This window comes from Sus scrofa, chromosome 11 (assembly GCF_054392235.1).
Source record: "Sus scrofa isolate SSC_HxYL_T2T_F1_AM1 chromosome 11, Sscrofa_HxYL_maternal_Yorkshire_Landrace_v2.0, whole genome shotgun sequence".
NCBI classification, from domain to species: domain Eukaryota; kingdom Metazoa; phylum Chordata; class Mammalia; order Artiodactyla; family Suidae; genus Sus; species Sus scrofa.
In genome coordinates this window covers 82559866-82577512 of record NC_139393.1, presented here as the reverse complement: position 1 = coordinate 82577512, position 17647 = coordinate 82559866, and the positions used below count along the sequence as shown (strand labels likewise).

The 17647-nt window shown below is 41.3% G+C and overlaps 1 protein-coding gene across 6 annotated transcripts in view; it reads left to right on the top strand.

The window, feature by feature from the left end:
* Positions 1–4146: 4146 nt before the first annotated feature.
* The window catches only part of NALF1 (NALCN channel auxiliary factor 1), a 603416-nt gene continuing 589915 nt past the window's right edge, over positions 4147–17647 (top strand). For 3 of the 6 annotated variants that reach the window (XM_084982281.1, XM_084982282.1, XM_084982283.1), the window contains exon 1: positions 4419–5884. In XM_084982281.1, coding sequence (XP_084838407.1) covers positions 4982–5884 — 903 coding nt within the window. In that variant the 5' untranslated portion in view covers positions 4419–4981. Of the gene's footprint in view, positions 5885–17647 lie in introns of all 6 variants that reach the window. The other 3 variants (XR_014819938.1, XM_021065384.2, XM_021065383.2) reach the window with 2 other exon arrangements.

Sequence of the window (17647 nt, the reverse complement as noted above, 5' to 3'; positions counted from 1 at the left end):
TGTAGTATTTGTATAATAACAGTAATCACATTTTTATGAATATATATATATATATATGCTTAGTTTAGTTTATGATATTTTTGTGGTTGAGGGTCCATGTATAAAGTCCAGATAGTTGCCAGATTAATAATAAATCTGGTTAATAAATAATATTTTTATCTGAATTATGGAGAAAAATTCTGATGTTAATTAAAGTGGTTGGCAATTATTCTTTTCCCTTTTTATTGGGAAGAGAGTGAGAGGTTAAGGAAATTTCAGTATATTCTAATCTTTTAAAAATATTTGATAACAAGATGTATGATCAGGTAGTGATTTTGGATGAATATTATAAGTTCTCTGTGTATAAATAACAAGTTATAGCTTCAGCCTTGATGCTAGACATTCTCCCATGCAGATATGAATTAAGTAACTACTACTTTGAAATGTTTCTAGAGCGTTGGTTCTAAACCTCAGTGATTTTGCTCCCAGGAGACATTCGGCAATGCTTGAAGACATTTTACTTGCTAGAACTGGGGAGAGGTGGGTGTGCTATTGGTGTGTTTTGAGTGGAGGCTAGGGAGACTGCTGTACCTTGTATAAAGTATAGCACAGTCCCACAACAAAGAATTATCTGACCCCACATGTCAGTAGAGGTGATGCTGAGAAACACTATCTAGAGTGATTGTAAATAGTTTTATTGTTATAGCTCTGTTGGTCCTAAGCTTTAAAGTCAGTCCCTTCCAAGTGTTAATGAGTCTATCTGTCAATAGCAGGAGCACTCAACAGAGAGCACAATTCCAGGCTAATGCACAGGAAATCTGAAGCTAAAAATAAACATGAGTGGTGGGGTTGGGGAAGGGTTGGTATAAATTGTAGTGTACTAGGCTTGGGACAAGAAAAACAGAATGTGTATTTTAAGAACAAATATGATGGTTTATTTCAGCAGCACTTCTGTGACTTTTTTCTTAGAAGCATAACTTAAGATCTTATTTATAGCCACTTGAGGTGTTATTAATCACTGTGAACAAGAGCAGGTGTGACCTGAGCTGAAAGTCCAAATTGCCAGGTTTGAAGGCACATGGGGTTGGAGGAAGCAGGGTTGGGTGGTGGCCAGATGGTGCATAGTTGGTGAATGATGGTCTGTTTAGGTATTTTGGCCTTGGAACCCTAACAGTCACTTTGCCCACATCTTCCTTTGGGGTAGCAGAAGGATTCTAGTGGATTTTCCTTTCTCACCTTAAAAAGCCAGTCACTCTAAGATCATCTTTGTGTTCTGAAACTCAGTGTAGTCTGCCTGTGAGCTTTCTGTGTGAGCTTCCCCTCCTAGAGACACAGTGTGGGCTTCCCTAGCCAAAGGCTTTCTGAGCTTTCTGTCTTGCACAGTAGAGATAGGAAAAATACAAGCCTGTCCAGGCAGCATCTTCAAACTAGGAAGAAACAGGGTGAAGAAAAATGAAGGGATGGGTAAAAGAAGCATGAAATTAAATCCTCTAACCCAAGTATTAAACAACTAAATCTAGATAAAAATAGGTAAGCCAAAAAAAAAATAAAAAAACCCTACTTTTTCTTAATTAAAAAAAAAATTCTTCACCTGGCATTTATAGAAATAAAGGCCTTGGGAGTTCCCGTCGTGGCGCAGTGGTTGACGAATCCGACTAGGAACCATGAGGTTGCGGGTTCGGTCCCTGCCCTTGCTCAGTGGGTTAACGATCCGGCGTTGCCGTGAGCTGTGGTGTAGGTTGCGGATGCGGCTCGGATCCCGCGTTGCTGTGGCTCTGGCGTAGGCCGGTGGCTACAGCTCCGATTCAACCCCTAGCCTGGGAATCTCCGTATGCCGCGGGAGCTGCCCAAGAAATAGCAACAACAACAACAACAGACAAAAGACAAAAAGACAAAAAAAAAAAAAAAAAAAAAGAAATAAAGGCCTTGGATTGTTATAGTTCATCTATATTTTATCACAAAGGGCCAACATCTTCAAAATAAAAGGGAGAGAGAATCATTTCAGGATTTAGACTATGGTATGTTCACTTTTATGTTCTGCAAAATCTTTCATCAAGAAATAGAAATGGAGACTTCTGATATTATCTTTCACGTGTATTTATTTATGCAATGAAAATGTCACACCCATAGGAGTTCCCCGCTGTGGCTCATTGGTTAATGAACCTGACTAGTAACCATGAGGTTTACAGGTTCGATCCCTGGCCTTGCCAGCTCAGGTCAACACCTGGATCCCGCAACCTCATGGTTCCTAGTCAGATTTGTTTCTGCTGCGCGACGACGGGAACCCCTGCTTCCAAAATTTAACAGGATTTTTCGAAATCCTTTTGTGATTTAATCCACATCACTGAGAAAAGAATATTTTATTCAAAGTCAAAATAATTTAAACTATATAAAGAAGAAGAATTGAAAGACTATTTCCTTGATTCTGGGTTCCTATACAAAGCTCAGATAAAATATTTCTATTTCATGTTAAATTTTCAGCATAACCTGGAAATTTGCTTATTTAAGTACACTATAAGGTAAGGATAAACCAGCTTAGAAAGTATATCTTTTAGTTTCTAGATCTTTTATACAGTTAAAAAAAAATTCAATGCATTAAAAGCCAAAGTGCCAGACTGGTAAACTTAGAGCAGTTGTCTTTTAAAAACATTGCATGACACAGATCAACCAGCTGTCAAACCTTGTACCAAGCGTTATAGTCCCTGCATATAGTTTTTTGGAACTTTTACGTTGGTAAACTTTAGTGTGTACCATACTGTTGGTTCAATTCTGTGCATTATGTTTTGCAGCTTGCCCTTTTGAAAGTACCCACTTCCGTGCATGCCATCACCCACAGATCCTCTAAAAAGAATATGAATACGCAGGATCCATCCTTTTGGTTTCTCCACTTAGTTGCTTAGAATGATGGCATTCTAATTCTGTTCATGTGAATGGGCACCCCACAGAATATTAGAATCATTAGAAAGCAGGGAAAGGAGGTTCACACAGTGAACCTGGTGAAGCAAACTGCTGTCCTACGCGACCACCGGAGAGAGCTCAGGACAGTGCTGCGCTCAGGGTGCGCGTGTGCGCGCACAAGAAGCGCAGGCACCCGCGTAGTCTCCAGCTCTTGCAGCTCCCGTGGGAGTGAAGGGCAAAGTGGGCAGGGTCTTCAAAGAATACGAGACTGATGTTTGTCCACAGCATTGACTCTTGAGAAGACCCCTGATTTTCCCAGTGCGTCTGACGCTGTTCCTTCTTGGAACTCCGAGAGCCAACGCTAAGGGGCACCAGAGGCTCGAACTGCAACGGCCTCCACTCCGGCAGCCCGGTGGCCCGCTGCTGCGGAAGTCCTGGGCGACAGCAAAGCCCAGTTGGGCGGGGGCTGGGGCGCAGGCCTTTGGAGTGGGGATCTCGGGAGAATGGGATGCTCCAGATCGGAGGAGGAATTCTCCGAGGTCAAGATGTCGAATGCGAAACCGTGGGCTAGTCGGTGGACCTTGGTAGCCTCGGTCTTACTGTTTTTCCCTAAGACTCTATGAAGCCACTTCTAATCTCCTTTTACTTTATGAAAGATGTCGCTGTCATATATACAGCTAAAGATGTAGGTGCGCACACATCATCCCTTCCATAGACTCAAATTATTTGACAAAATAATTTAATGCAGCTGGAAGCTGTTGATCTCTAGTTGTCTAGGGATTCTGAGGCACATGCAAAGAGATCAAATGTCACATCATCTCCCCTCGCCCCCGCTTGCCATTTCACGTTTACTCCCATACCCCCAACCTTTCTTTTGTTAAGGAGGCAACACCCAGGCCCTCGCCCCGCTAGATACCTCTGACCGCCCGCCGGCACCTCGGACTTCTTCCAGAGTCAGAGAGAGAGCGGGAGATGCTGAAGAAATTAGCAAGCATCCCCAGGCTTGCAGTCAGCATTGTTACTTTGATCAGTGATAAAGAAAAAACAAAAACAAAAGGTGGGGCGGGGGGCCCAGGAAGGAAAGAGGGGGCGCCAGAGCTGCAGCCCAGGCCAGCCTGTGGGTACAGCCGGCCCCCACCCCGCCGGACCCCTTGCGTCCTCGCCCTCCTCCCCCTCCTCCCGGGCCGAGCCCGGTGCCAATGCGCCAGGATGGAGAGAGCTCGGCGCGGGAGGAGATGACGCAAAACCCGGCGCTCCCCCTAAAAAAGTGTTTCTCCAGGACGAAGATGGCGGCAACTTAGCCGGGGACTAAAGATGACTGTGGCTCTCGGGAGGCCCAGCCCAGGCGATTCGGCCCCGAGGTCCGAGGGAGGCGGCGTCAGCACTCGGAGCCCGGCGGCGGCGGCGGCGGCGCCCGCGGGCAGACCTGCGGCAGCGGCGGCGGCGGCGGCGGCGGCGGCAGTTAGAGCGCGGGGTGGGGGGTGGGGGGGAGGGAGAGCCCTGCCGGCGGCGGCAGCCCAGGCTCCGGACTCGGGGAGAGCGAGCGAGAAGTAGGAGCAGGAGGAGGAGGAGAGAAAGCAGAAGGAAAGGAAGGAGGAGGAAGAGGAGGAGGAGAGGACTGGGGAGGCGCTCTGGTCGCAGTCAGTGGGCAGCGGAGACGCGGCATGCCCCTGGCAGGGGAGAGCCGGCTGTCCTCGGCGGGGCCATGGGGACCCGCGCTCTGACTATGCCTGGGTGAGAGGAGCCGCGCCAGCCGCCCTGCCGCCTCCACCATCACCTCCTGCACTCAGCTCACCGCCGGCCACCAGCCCCAGCCTCCGACTGACTCTCTCTCTCTCTCCCTCTCTGCATTATTGTTTCCCCCTCTACAGAAGATGGGGTCGGCTGATGATTAGGTCGGAAGCAAGTCAGATCTTCCTCCAAAGCCTGGTAATATTTATGTAGGCAAAGAGAGAGAGCGAGAAAAGAGGGAGAGGGAGAGGGAGAGAGAAGAAACTGGAGGAGGGGATAAGGAAATTCAACCCTCTAAGTCAATGCATGTTGTGGTGACACCGGCACAGGAGCCCTCACGGTGGAGTCGGCCAGGGCTGTGCGTTCCCAAAATATGACCAGGGGTGCTTGGATGTGTCGGCAGTATGACGACGGCTTAAAAATCTGGTTGGCAGCACCCCGGGAGAACGAGAAACCGTTCATCGATTCAGAGAGGGCTCAGAAATGGCGACTGTCTCTGGCATCTCTCTTGTTTTTCACAGTCCTGCTCTCTGATCACTTGTGGTTCTGCGCCGAGGCCAAGCTGACCCGGACCCGGGACAAGGAGCAGCAGCAGCAGCAGCAGCAGCAGCGGCAGCAGCATCAGAGGCAGCGGCAGCAGCGGCAGAGGCAGCAGGAACCCTCCTGGCCCGCGCTCCTGGCGAGCATGGGGGAGTCCTCGCCCGCCGCCCAGGCACACAGACTCCTCTCCGCCTCCTCGTCCCCCACCCTGCCCCCCTCCCCCGGAGACGGCGGCGGCGGCGGCGGCAAGGGCAACCGAGGCAAAAACAACCGGGGCAAGGCTCTTTTTCTAGGAAACTCTGCCAAACCCGTGTGGCGCCTGGAGACTTGTTACCCCCAGGGCGCCTCCTCGGGCCAGTGCTTCACGGTGGAGAGCGCGGACGCCGTGTGCGCCAGGAACTGGAGTCGGGGGGTGGCGGCCGGGGGGGAGGAGCAGCAGGTGAGGGGGACGCATCCAACTCCGCTCTGGAACTTGTCGGATTTTTACCTTTCGTTTTGTAATTCCTACACACTTTGGGAGTTGTTCTCGGGGTTGTCCAGCCCCAACACTTTGAACTGTAGTCTGGATGTGGTGCTCAAGGAGGGCGGTGAGATGACCACTTGCAGGCAGTGCATCGAGGCTTACCAAGACTATGACCACCACGCTCAGGAGAAATACGAAGAGTTTGAAAGCGTGCTCCATAAATACTTACAATCGGAGGAGTACTCGGTGAAATCCTGCCCTGAGGACTGTAAGGTAGGAACAGTAGGTTTTTTCCATCCTTGGGGGTTTTGTATATGTGTGTGCTTGGTTGGCGTGTCTTAGAGAGTTTTAAAATAGCTTTTTGACTCTGGTTTTGTTACTTCAACTGTTGTTTTTGTGGTTGTGAGAGCTTGACTTGCTGCTTGATTTGGGACTGTTTTGTGGCTTGCTGGCAGATTGGTGTTGTCCTCTGGGAATCCTTAGAAGATCAGGAAGATTCTGATCTTCTGAGATAAAAAAGCAGGTGCTCTAACTGTCTCTTAAAGCTACGGAGTTGCTTCAAACCGTTACCTTTTTTAAAAAAATGGAATTTGAGTGATGCTTGTTAGAAAGACAGTGATGGAGCTGCATATGGATGACCCCAGCTAAACTCAGGCGAGTCGGAGACAGACATGTACGGTCTAGCTTATGGACTTTATGCTTAAACTCTCTGATAGCGACATCATTAAGCTGGTTGACTAAAGGGACAAGAGAAAATGTTTGTGGTTGTTTATGTAGGAAGAACAAAAAACCATTTTACAGGGGTTTTTCTGGCTGTTTGGAAAATCTGGGGGCCTACCTAAATGTATTCACTCATAAGTTTCCTGTTTTCTCTTAGAATTTTGTATTGCTATTGATCAGAGACTCAATACTCAATTTTTATGGGTAGAAAGTTTGAAATAAGTATTTGGTGATAAATGATCAGTGTTAGGTGATGTATCACCCCCTTATGTAATTAGCTTGAATTTTCAGGATGCTCTCCAGAAGTACTAATTGGCAAATGCCTGGTGCTATGAATGAAAAATATTGAACTCTTTCATAACATATATTATATTCAGCCTCTTCCTGTTGAATACAATAATGGCTATAATCCTTGTTGATTCGCAAATGGAAGTGTGTATAAGTTTCTTTAGAAGTGGCCACTGCAACCAGGGATGGATGTGTGTCCTAGTGCAAGTGTTGCTGTCCTTGGTGCTGAAATGAGATTTGCTCAAGAGCTCTGTTGAAGATACTGCAGTGACCTTTTTTAGTAGGGAAGAAATGATGACACAATCTCAGGAAGCCTTAATGTTTTGTTCCTAAGGTAATTTATTAAACTATGCAATAGTATTGTTTTTCCAAAGAAATAATTGCACCACATTTTCTCTCTTCTTTTCTCCTCACCACTCCCCCAGTCTCCCTGTAGGAACACAATGGTCCCTCTTTTGCCTCACTTACTTTGTACTGAGCAAGTGTAATCAGGGACAGTGTGGATCAAAGGATTTTGTGATGCTTTGACAAGAGAACTGGCCAAAGGAATACCTACTTAAAATGAGCATGGTTCAAGAGCTATATTTTAGTTTGGATTGCAAAGGTGTGCTTTTGACACTTCAGCTAAACTCAAACTAAACTTGCTTTGCCAACATTCTTTAAGGCCAGAAACATATATTTTTGCATATAATAATATTGAGTTTAAAACATTAACTTAGAGTGCTCCTTCATTAGATAAATGGATTTTAAAAGTTTCTCACATATTTTTCTTTGTTATACTCCTGTAAGTTATGCCTGGGAATAAATCTTAATCTTAATGGTAGAAGTTAATAATGAATGACTAGTGTATTTATTGCATGGTTATTTACTTTGACAAGATACACTGCATCAAAATTATAAAGGCAGGGAAAATTAATGCTCTGCTAATTCTACTACTAATAAAAAGCTTGCAGAGGTTTCAGTAGATTTATGTTTAAACATGATCCATTATAATAATTTGAATTTGCTTTCTTTCTTGAATGTATAGTCTCAGACATCTCTAGCAATTCCAGTTTGCATAAGTTCAGCATTTAAAAGGTAGTCATCATTGTCAATAGACTATAGCACAAATTCAAATAAGCGTGTCATATATATTTTTGATTAAATATTCAAGTTTTCAATATGTATAAATGTGTATTTCCCCCTTGACCTGAAGTAATTACCAACGTTAAACTTGTATCATCATAGCTGTAAGGCATAGTATAGGTTAAACTAATTTTTAATGTTATGAACTAATTCATCCCGGATTGTGTTTTCATGTCGAATAGTAGTTGTTAGCTGTATGCACAAACTCACATTATAAAATTTTTAACTCCTTTTTAGAAACGTTTCTTCACATTGAAAAGTAAACACAAACATTTGAGTTTTTTCATCTCCACAACACAAAATTTATTACTTGTGGTGTCATGTAGCTATTTCTTGGTTGTTGGTTAATTGGAAACACTTGAAACATTTATTCCACAATAATTGCTCTTAAACAGTTTCAGATTTTAGCTTGGGGTGTGGGAGTTGTTCGGGGTTCTTAGTTGGTAACTCACAATCTGTTGAGGAGCTCCTTAGCTTAATATGTAATTTCTCTATGATTCTTCAAAACTACAAACACATCCACATACAAAGTATATTATGGGCTTAAAATGCTACTTGTTGTCTTTGGAGAATGTATCTGAGTTTCTTCCTAAACACTTTTACTTAATTCAGACACTTTCAATCATGAGATGATGACTGTCATCAGGGCAGTGTGTAAACTATGTAATCTGCGTGAAATTTTCCACATTTTAAGGTTAATGACAAAATCTCAGGCTACATTAAAAGTAAATGCATTATATTTCCAGAATTGGTAATACAGCCATGAAAAAGTTCAATTTAATAGTTTGTTAATGTATTTGTATACTTATAGAGAGACTATAGTTAATCACATTAGTTATACAAATTATTAGGATTCGTATTTTAGGAGAAATAGATTAACTTTGTTATACTCATACTTAATTAAATGATTAATACAGTGATTTCCAAGTTTTGAAAGTTAGGATATATTATTACCATCCAGTTTTATAATCTTACCCGTTGAAAAAAATCCACATTCTGTATATGTATGAAACCAAAGCAGATTAAATTTAATTTTTATTTAACTTGATTTAAAGGGCTTTTGACACATTATACTGGAAAAAACAAACAAACAAACAAACAAACCAAAACACCAACATTGATCTAATCCAGTCACCTTGTCTTGGGCCCGAGGTAATTGAAGATCAAATATAGCTTGGATTTACTTTAATAGACCTTTGGTTGCAACATGTAGTAGAAATCATTTGCGCCCGAGAATATTTTTAAAAATTCAGAGGAATAACTGGTTTAATTTTTAAAGTAAATATACATCCTTATCTGGGAAGTAATTTATGGTAAAATAAAGAATAAGAACTTTTCCATATATCAATTAGACTACAGCATTCAAGCTGCTATGTTACATAAATCAGGTAGCAGAAATTATGGCAATTATGATTCTTTTCTGGGCTTTGCAGTTGTTCAAAATGATGATTTTGATATATAACTAGAATCTGACAAATCTGTTAAAATCTTCAAAGCTGGTAATAATAAAAAGTACAATATTCTAAGCTACATTATATATATATACATTATAAACATACCTGAATTTTTTCTTAAATATGCCGTTCTTTAGCTTTGAAGAATTCTTGAAATTACATATTATAAAACTGGGATATTTAGGGAATATAATTTCTATGTTACAGGTATACTTTTGTTACTGATAGATTTATTGTGTCACTCTTCCTCAAGACAGATGGTCAAGGAAAGTGGATTTGAGATTAGATTCAAACATAAATTATTACATTTCTGTATGTTACTTCTTTCTGAATAGCTTCTAATCTTTATACTCTGAAGAATGTATACAGTCGTCTGTTTTTATTTTATAATCTTATATTAAAGTAAATTATACTCCTTATTTTTATTTAACAGATGATGACCAAAGAAATACTCTGTCAGTGTTAGGGATATATAATAGCTGTGATACTCAGGGCTTCTATATGATTTGCAGGAACCACAGAATTTGAATTACATAATGTGCAATTAAAATAAAAGGCATTTCTTAAGTTCATATTTATTTTAGTATCATACACTGTAGATTCTTAAGAGTAGTTTCAAAAAATAAAATATCCTTTCCACTTAGATATTAAATCTACAGTACTATTTTGCTGTTAGTCATTGAAGTGCTATTGTACATATTATGACACTGTGCAGAGTGCGGACTACATCTGCAAATAGATCTCTTTTATATTCTGCTACTGTATTATTTTCAAATCATATTTTCACAGTTGAATTGCTTCTCTGCAAAATCAGTCTAACCTTCAGATGACCGCCATTAATAAGGCTATTTATAAGGTCAAAGCCACTATCATAACCGTTTTTATGACCTAGATTTTATTTTTCAGATTTTTGTCTCGTGTATAACTACTGATTTATGATCTGTTTTATTTTTGTAGGAAAACACCCCAAATTTTATCTTAATATTATATGCTCTTGCTTTATAGACCAAAGAATGATTTTTTTTTTTAACTTCAGATTTATAATTGGGTCAAATTAGTAGCTATTTAGGGCATAACTACCAAGTTTTAATAATTGCTGTTACACACTGGTTTTAACCACTTTAATCAGATGAGGTTTTTGTCTGCACACGCAAGGTGAATTAAAGGAAGAGGGAAAGTAGAGGAAATCATTCTCCGTCTCCAGCTGCTGTACATCCGGATCATACTCTGCTAAGATTCAGTTTTGTACTAGATTGGGTACAAGAACAAACTTATAGATGACTGTTTCAAACACAGTGCTGTTTTGGTGTGAGTTAGCTGACCGATTGCTTTAATTTCAATTCCCAATTTCCTTTTTGATCTTAATCATCTGTGTCGACCTCACATTGACTAGACACCAGACAGGTTGTTGTGCACTTCACACTGATTTGCAGAGCAAGGGCGTTTCTTCACTGTCAGTAAACATTTACTTTACCACCGTTTTAGGTGACAGGGACGACCAAAGTGGATAGAGCTTTTAGCCCCCGTGCCTCAGTAATACATAATAATCTCATTTGTCCAACTGATGAGAAAGGAACTGAGATTTTTTTTTTTTTTTAATTGGCGGTAAAGACAGGAGAACATAGCCAAGGGGAGGGAAGCAGATATGTGGTGACTGGGCCAAGGAAGTAGATGAGAAGTGAACCACTGGGGTGCGAGGTTTAGGGAATGTGCCAGGACAGAACAGGAGAGGGAGGAGGAAGCACAGACGGCCAGAGGTTTGGACATTCAAGGATGGGCCTATTGACTGTGAATGTTCTGTCTTTTAGCCAGAACTGAGTCATTATACTGGTGTTCACTAATGGGTTGAGTACAGAAATTAGTTGATTGTCTCTGTGAGACCGATCAACTGTTTGACTAGAGGAATCTTAGTCTCCTTATATGTGTCTCTTAATTTTAGATTTATAAATAAGTTTATATGAATTTTAGCTTAGATAAATTTAGACTTTTTCAGAAGTATGGGTTGGTTTTAAGAGAAAACATTTTGGCTTTTCATAATATTTAAGTGGTTTGGTCTCTTCTTTCTCCACCTATTCACTTTCTTAAACTTAGGAAATTAGTAATTCATTTTTACTTTTCTGATTCCATTGTAATGATGAGTCATGTCTCCCTTTTTATTTATTTCTATCATATTGGAATACCTAGTTGACATTTACACAGTTTTTTGATGATACAAGCTGCTAAGTAGGCACAGAATACTACCACACTTAGGGATTCATTTTGAAAGGATCTTATTATTCTGTTTTGAAGTGATCATAATATCAGTCATATTTTATTTTTTGAAACTTTGGATTAGAAGATGCTGTGAAGCATGTAATTTAAGTTTTATCTAATAAGAAACATTATTACAGGAGTTCCTGTCATGGCTCAGTGGTTAACGAATCCGACTAGGAACGATGAGGTTGCGATTTCAATCCCTGGCCTCACTCAATGGGTTAAAGATCCGGCGTTGCCGTGAGCTGTGGTGTAGGTTGCAGACGTGGCTTGAATCCCCGCGTTGCTGTGGCTCTGGCGTAGGCCGTTGGCTACAGCTCCGATTGGACGCCTAGCCTGGGAACCTCCATATGCCGCGGAGAGCGGCCCTAGAAAAGACAAAAAAAATTATTACAATACAAATAATGAAATTTCATTAGTAAAATGTTTTAATTTACTCTGATTCTTTAAAACTGGAAACAGGAGATATTAACAATTGCTTTTCTTTGGTGATAAATAGTTAATGATTTATACTATATATTGTGCTGGAATACATGAAAATATTTACTTCTTGGGTGTTTAAAGTATTAAAAGGTAATAGTTGATTTTCCTTCCCTTGGTAGTCTGTTTCTACACACAGTCATTCATTAAAAAAGAAAAAAAAAAGTTGTAGGAGTTCTCTGTGGCTCATCAGGTTAAAGATCTAATGCTGTCACTGCAGTGGCTCGTTTAGCATGTGTTTAAATACTGTTACTGATTTTAGTAGTAGCAATAATAAATCTAGACGTGTGTGATAGGTGAATGCAATATTAGTTCTCTGGAAATACTTGGGGATTTTTTTATGTCAGGTGTCCTCCGCTGCATGAGAAAGAAATTGTGCTCTAGTAAAATCTGAGTCTTCAGGCCTCAGTGTCCTATTCTTCCTGGCAATGTGCCTTCTTGCTTTTCATCTGGCTGGATCCTCTCCTGATGCTTCACTCCCAGGGCCTGTGTCCCATGGGAAATCCAAAGTTCAGAAGTCTTTGTTCTCTGCGTCTCTGTTGCCATCAAGAATGATCCATCTCTGAGTTTCTGTTGTGGCTCGGTGGTACTGAACCCAACTAATATTCTGTCCATGAGGATGCGGGTTTGATCCCTGGCCCCACCCAGTGTTTTAAGGATATGGCATAGCCATGAGCTGCGACACAGGTCTCAGATACTGCTCAGATCTGGCATTCCTGTGGCTGTGGTGTAGGCTGGTAGCTATGGCTCTGATTTGACCCCTTCTATATGCGGTGGGTACGGCCCTAAAAAGAGACCCAAAAAAAAAAAAAAAGATCAGTCTCTTCCCTATTGACCTATCACTGACTTAGTTTATTTGAAAAGAAAATTGAACGAAGATTTAAATGGATGATCATGGTATTAGTTTTCTCAGAAAATGATTTCAATCACTCAGAAATTTAAGTCCTCGAAGGAGCTTCAGTAGTAGTTTAACAAGCTTTAGAGTTTATTAAAAATCAGAAACTAGTCTAATTAATCTTCATGTCATTTTTAGGAGGTAAGTATGATCACAAATTTTACAGATGAGTAAAATAAAGACATAAAGTTAACTACTCCACTGTCTAACGGCTGGGTCATGTTAAAAATCAAGTTCACTTTATTGAACTTAACTGTATTTTCTTTTTCCCTTTCATTATGAGCATGCAATTATACCAAAGAGTAAAAAGATCAGTACAACAAAGTCACAAACAGATTTAACACCTGTTAAAAGTCCTGCCAAATTTACCTCTTTTTATTTTGAATTTCTCATTCAAGGCATTATATAGATGATGTAGCAAGCTAAGATGGTAGAAATTTGGGAGTCCTAGGCAGCTAGAGTGGATGGCCAGGAATTCCAGGTTCATCATTTCAGAGTCTTTGGGGGAGATATGAATGAATGAAGAATGAGTAAACGAGTAGAATAACACTCAGCAGAACCCTTAGATTCCTGATTTCCGTTTTAGAGCCGAACAGAGAAAGGATGTATGTACAGCTTGGGAGGGGAAAGCAAACTTTAGAAAGTCCGTGGTAGTTTTTTGTTGTTGTTGTTGTTGTTGTTGTTGTTGTTATTGTTGCTATTTCTTGGGCCGCTCCCACGGCATATGGAGGTTCCCAGGCTAGGGGTCGAATCGGAGCTGTAGCCACCGGCCTACGCCAGAGCCACAGCAACGCAGGATCCGAGCCGCGTCTGCAACCTACACCACAGCTCACGGCAACGCCGGATCGTTAACCCACTGAGCAAGGGCAGGGACCGAACCCGCAACCTCATGGTTCCTAGTCGGATTCGTTAACCACTGAGCCACGACGGGAACTCCCGTGGTAGTTCTTAAACTGACTCCATAAGTTAAAAAAGATGCCATCACTTTTTGTTTATGATTCTGAAACAGTGGTCTTATTGTTACTTTATTGTTTTGAGTTTACTAAGAATTCTGTACATATTTTCTGACATCTACAACACTAGAAATCTTAATATTTATCTAACCTTTATTAGCTCCTTCCAAGCTCTAAATCCCAATATGGTCACATTGGGGGCCCAGGGCTTCAACATATGAATTTTGGGGGACACAGTTCCACGCATACATTGAATCTGATATGTGTGAAGAGTTGTAGGAAATAGCTCTGGAGAGGTGTTAGTGCTCAGTTGTGAAGGACCATGTACCCCACACTAAGGTCTTTGAATTTCATTCTCTCTGTGATAAAATATTGAGAGGATTTTAACCAAGGGGGTTTTCTTGGGATGATTTGTTTTCCTTAAAAATCTGCCCTGGCAGAAATAGGTTGGAAGAAGGTGAGTTGATGTTAGAAATTAAATTTTAAATTATTCTTAATTAGTCTAAACATAAGTAGCCCCATATGGCTAGTGGCTACCGTGTTGGACAGAAAATTCTAAATAACTGTGGTGGCTGTGGAATTGGAAAAGAGAGTAAGATCCCGGAGACTTTTCTGAGTTCAAATTTACCATTTGCAGAGTTCCTGTTGTGGGTCAGCGGTAATGAACCTGACTAGTATCCATAAGGATGTGGGTTCTCCCTGGCCCTGCTCAGTGGGTGAAGGATCCAGCATTGCCATGAGTTGTGTCAAAGGCCACAGATGCAGCTCAAATATGGTATTGCTGTGGCTGTGGCATAGGCCGGTAGCTGCAGCTCTGACTTGACCCCTAGCCCGGGAACTTCCATATGCCACGGGTGCGGCCTGGGGGGGAAAAAAAAAAAAAGTGACCAGTTACTATGTAGAGGAAGGCTCTGATTCAGATGTTATGAAACATGACACTCTGGGTATGGATACCAATTTAATGATTTAGGAAATACGGGGAGGGAGAGCAAGTTGGGGTTGAGACTCGTGAAAGAAACAGGAGTTCATCTGGGGTGAATATACCGTCAGGAAATGCCCAGGAGGTAGTACACTGGGTGAGTAGGGTGTTTGGGTGTGAGGTTTACTCTGTCCACCTATACACATGGTTCGTTCCTGGAGCTGTGGGCAGAGGTGAAATGATTTAACAAAAACAGGTTATGTGGAGGGAATGTCAAAGATGAATGCTGAGAAAGAACAACATTGAAGGGAGAACAACATCCCTGGTCCCTGGGCAGAAGAGGGACCAGGGACAGAGTCTGAGTGGAAAGAAGGAATGAGAGCAAAATTTGGATGATAACAAAAGGGAGAATGGGGGAGGCTGGGGGGGAAGAAGGAGGAGGAGAGGCAGAGACAGAAGGAGAGAATCATTTGGATGTGAGGACCTGAATGATATGGGGAAGAAGTTTGAGAACGACGCAGAGTCGGTCAAAAGTGTCTTCCATTGCAGAAAGAACATGTAGAATGACGTGTAGAAATAGGGCACTGCATTTGGCAATTAAGTCTTGTTAATCTCTCAAGTGTAGTTTCAAAAGAATGATAGGATGGGATGACAAATTCTGATGGATTAAGAAATGAGTTGAAGTTGATGAAATAAAAACTAGTCCAAACTATTCTTCCTTAAGTTTAACAATGAAAAGAAAAAGAATGGAGTAGGTTGGAAGATGTGACTTTTAAAGAAATAAATATTTTATGATGAAATAAACATTAGAGTATTTATAGCTTTTGAGCAAGGACCCAGATGGGAGTATGAGATTGAAAGTATGTTCAGAAAAAAACATTGTGAAGATCCCAAAGAAGAGGTGATAAGCTCTAGTCTATTAGTCACTCTTGAAGAAGGGTTGAGCTTTTATCTGGTACATTGTGCTGTACATCTAAGATCCTTTTTTGTTGTTTATATTTTAATTAAATATAACCATATTAGCAATGCTTTAATTTTAGGATTGGAGATAGTAAGCAAATTATTATCTTGAATATGCTTTATACAGTAGAATGATCATTTTCAAGTAATGTAAAATAGTTATTGGCTGTAAATATGAAATCACAAATAATTAGATCATACATGTCACTGTGAATTATTTTCTTTAGGAATGTGCTGCAGAGGGGTTCAATGCCATATTTAGAAAGCCCACTGAATTAAATATGGCTATTTCATTATATGTTTTCTTTACAATATTGATCGGTTTTATAGAAATTTCTAAAAATAGAAATTAATTTTAAACCTAATAGAGAAGTATAGTGAAATGTTTAAAAAGAAGTAATGAGGATAGGTGTGGTTCAGCTCCCAGTTTCATCATTTATTTGCCATATGACATCAACCAAAAATACTTCAAACAGGGATTCTAGCATCTCTCTCGTGAGACAGCTTTTGGAAGAAATCGAGAGACTCTCGTGCATATAAAAGTACCCAACCTCGGATTTGATGATGCCCCTAAATGGCAACAATTCACTAAAACCCATGGGAAAATCAGTAAGCTTAAGATAGTCTTCACTTGGGAGTTCATATAAATTTTCTGGTAAACGACACTCATAAGAGTTTTATAAGCAGACTTGGCATTTTGCAGGTAAAATTCTCAGTTTTACTACATCTGCATTCCTCCTGCTTCTCTAGAAAGGTGAGTAAAGGCGAGTCTTTAGAATACAAGAGAAAACATAAATTCTGCCGGAATAAAAATGTTTCATTCCTAAAGCTTGACTTTTTTCACTGTTATTTTAGATTAAAAATTAACACGTGCTAGGTTTTAGAGTGAGTGGATGCTCCTCTTATTACTGCAGAGAGACTTGAGCCCTTTTGTGTACAAACCTTTTGGGGAGGACAGGTGAAGCAACTATTGTAAGGACTCCCCATCTCTGGGAAATCTACGGGTGAAAATATCTTGGGGAAAATTCTTTGTTATGTCGTTTGTTAGACATTGCAAAGTCTCTTGTGCCTCCAAATTCCACTTTAAAAGTGGGGGGGACCCTTTGCTCTACCCTCTCACTGCTTGGCTCTGTATTTTGTTTTGGTCGTCCCTGTTATTTTCTGCTCTGCCCCACCTTTATATACTCTGCCATGCTTAGTATTTTTATTGATTGGAGTGGGAGAGGAAGTAGAGGTAAAGATTGCTTTGGCATTTGGCCTAGCCCTGGCAAACAGAGCAGACATGGCAAGTGCCAAGATACGCAAGGCTGGATGAAGTAGAATAAAAACTGTAAGCTGTGCTCCATGAGTGGGAACATGCTTGCCTGGAGAGAGAGAAGGCAGGGAGACACAGCAAAGTTCTGTACCTTGCTAGCGCTTGTCATTCGGGAGGGGAGTCTCATTATCTAGTGCTTAGTGTTGGTTGAGGGGCCAGGATGAGGCAGAATATGCAGGTGTTTTAGGATTGTCTCTACAGATGTGCAAATGGGGTGACATCTGTGTGCCTGATCCTCAAGGACATCTTGCCTGTGTGCTGCAGCTCGATCCAAAATTTTGTATGTTCACCCAGAAGTGATACCTTTGCATAGCGAGATTGCTCTATTTTCTTTGCCTAACACCTTGCTCATAGTAATAGTACTTTGCTTTTATTTTTTTTTTATTTTTATTTTTTTGTCTTTTGTCTTTTTGTTGTTGTTGTTGTTGTTGTTGTTATTGTTGCTATCTCTTGGGCCGCTTCCGCGGCATATGGAGGTTCCCAGGCTAGGGGTTGAATCGGAGCTGTAGCCACCGGCCTACGCTAGAGCCACAGCAACGCGGGATCCGAGCCGCGTCTGCGACCTACACCACAGCTCACGGCAACGCCGGATCGTTAACCCACTGAGCAAGGGCAGGGACCGAACCCGCGACCTCATGGTTCCTAGTCGGATTCGTTAACCACTGCGCCACGAC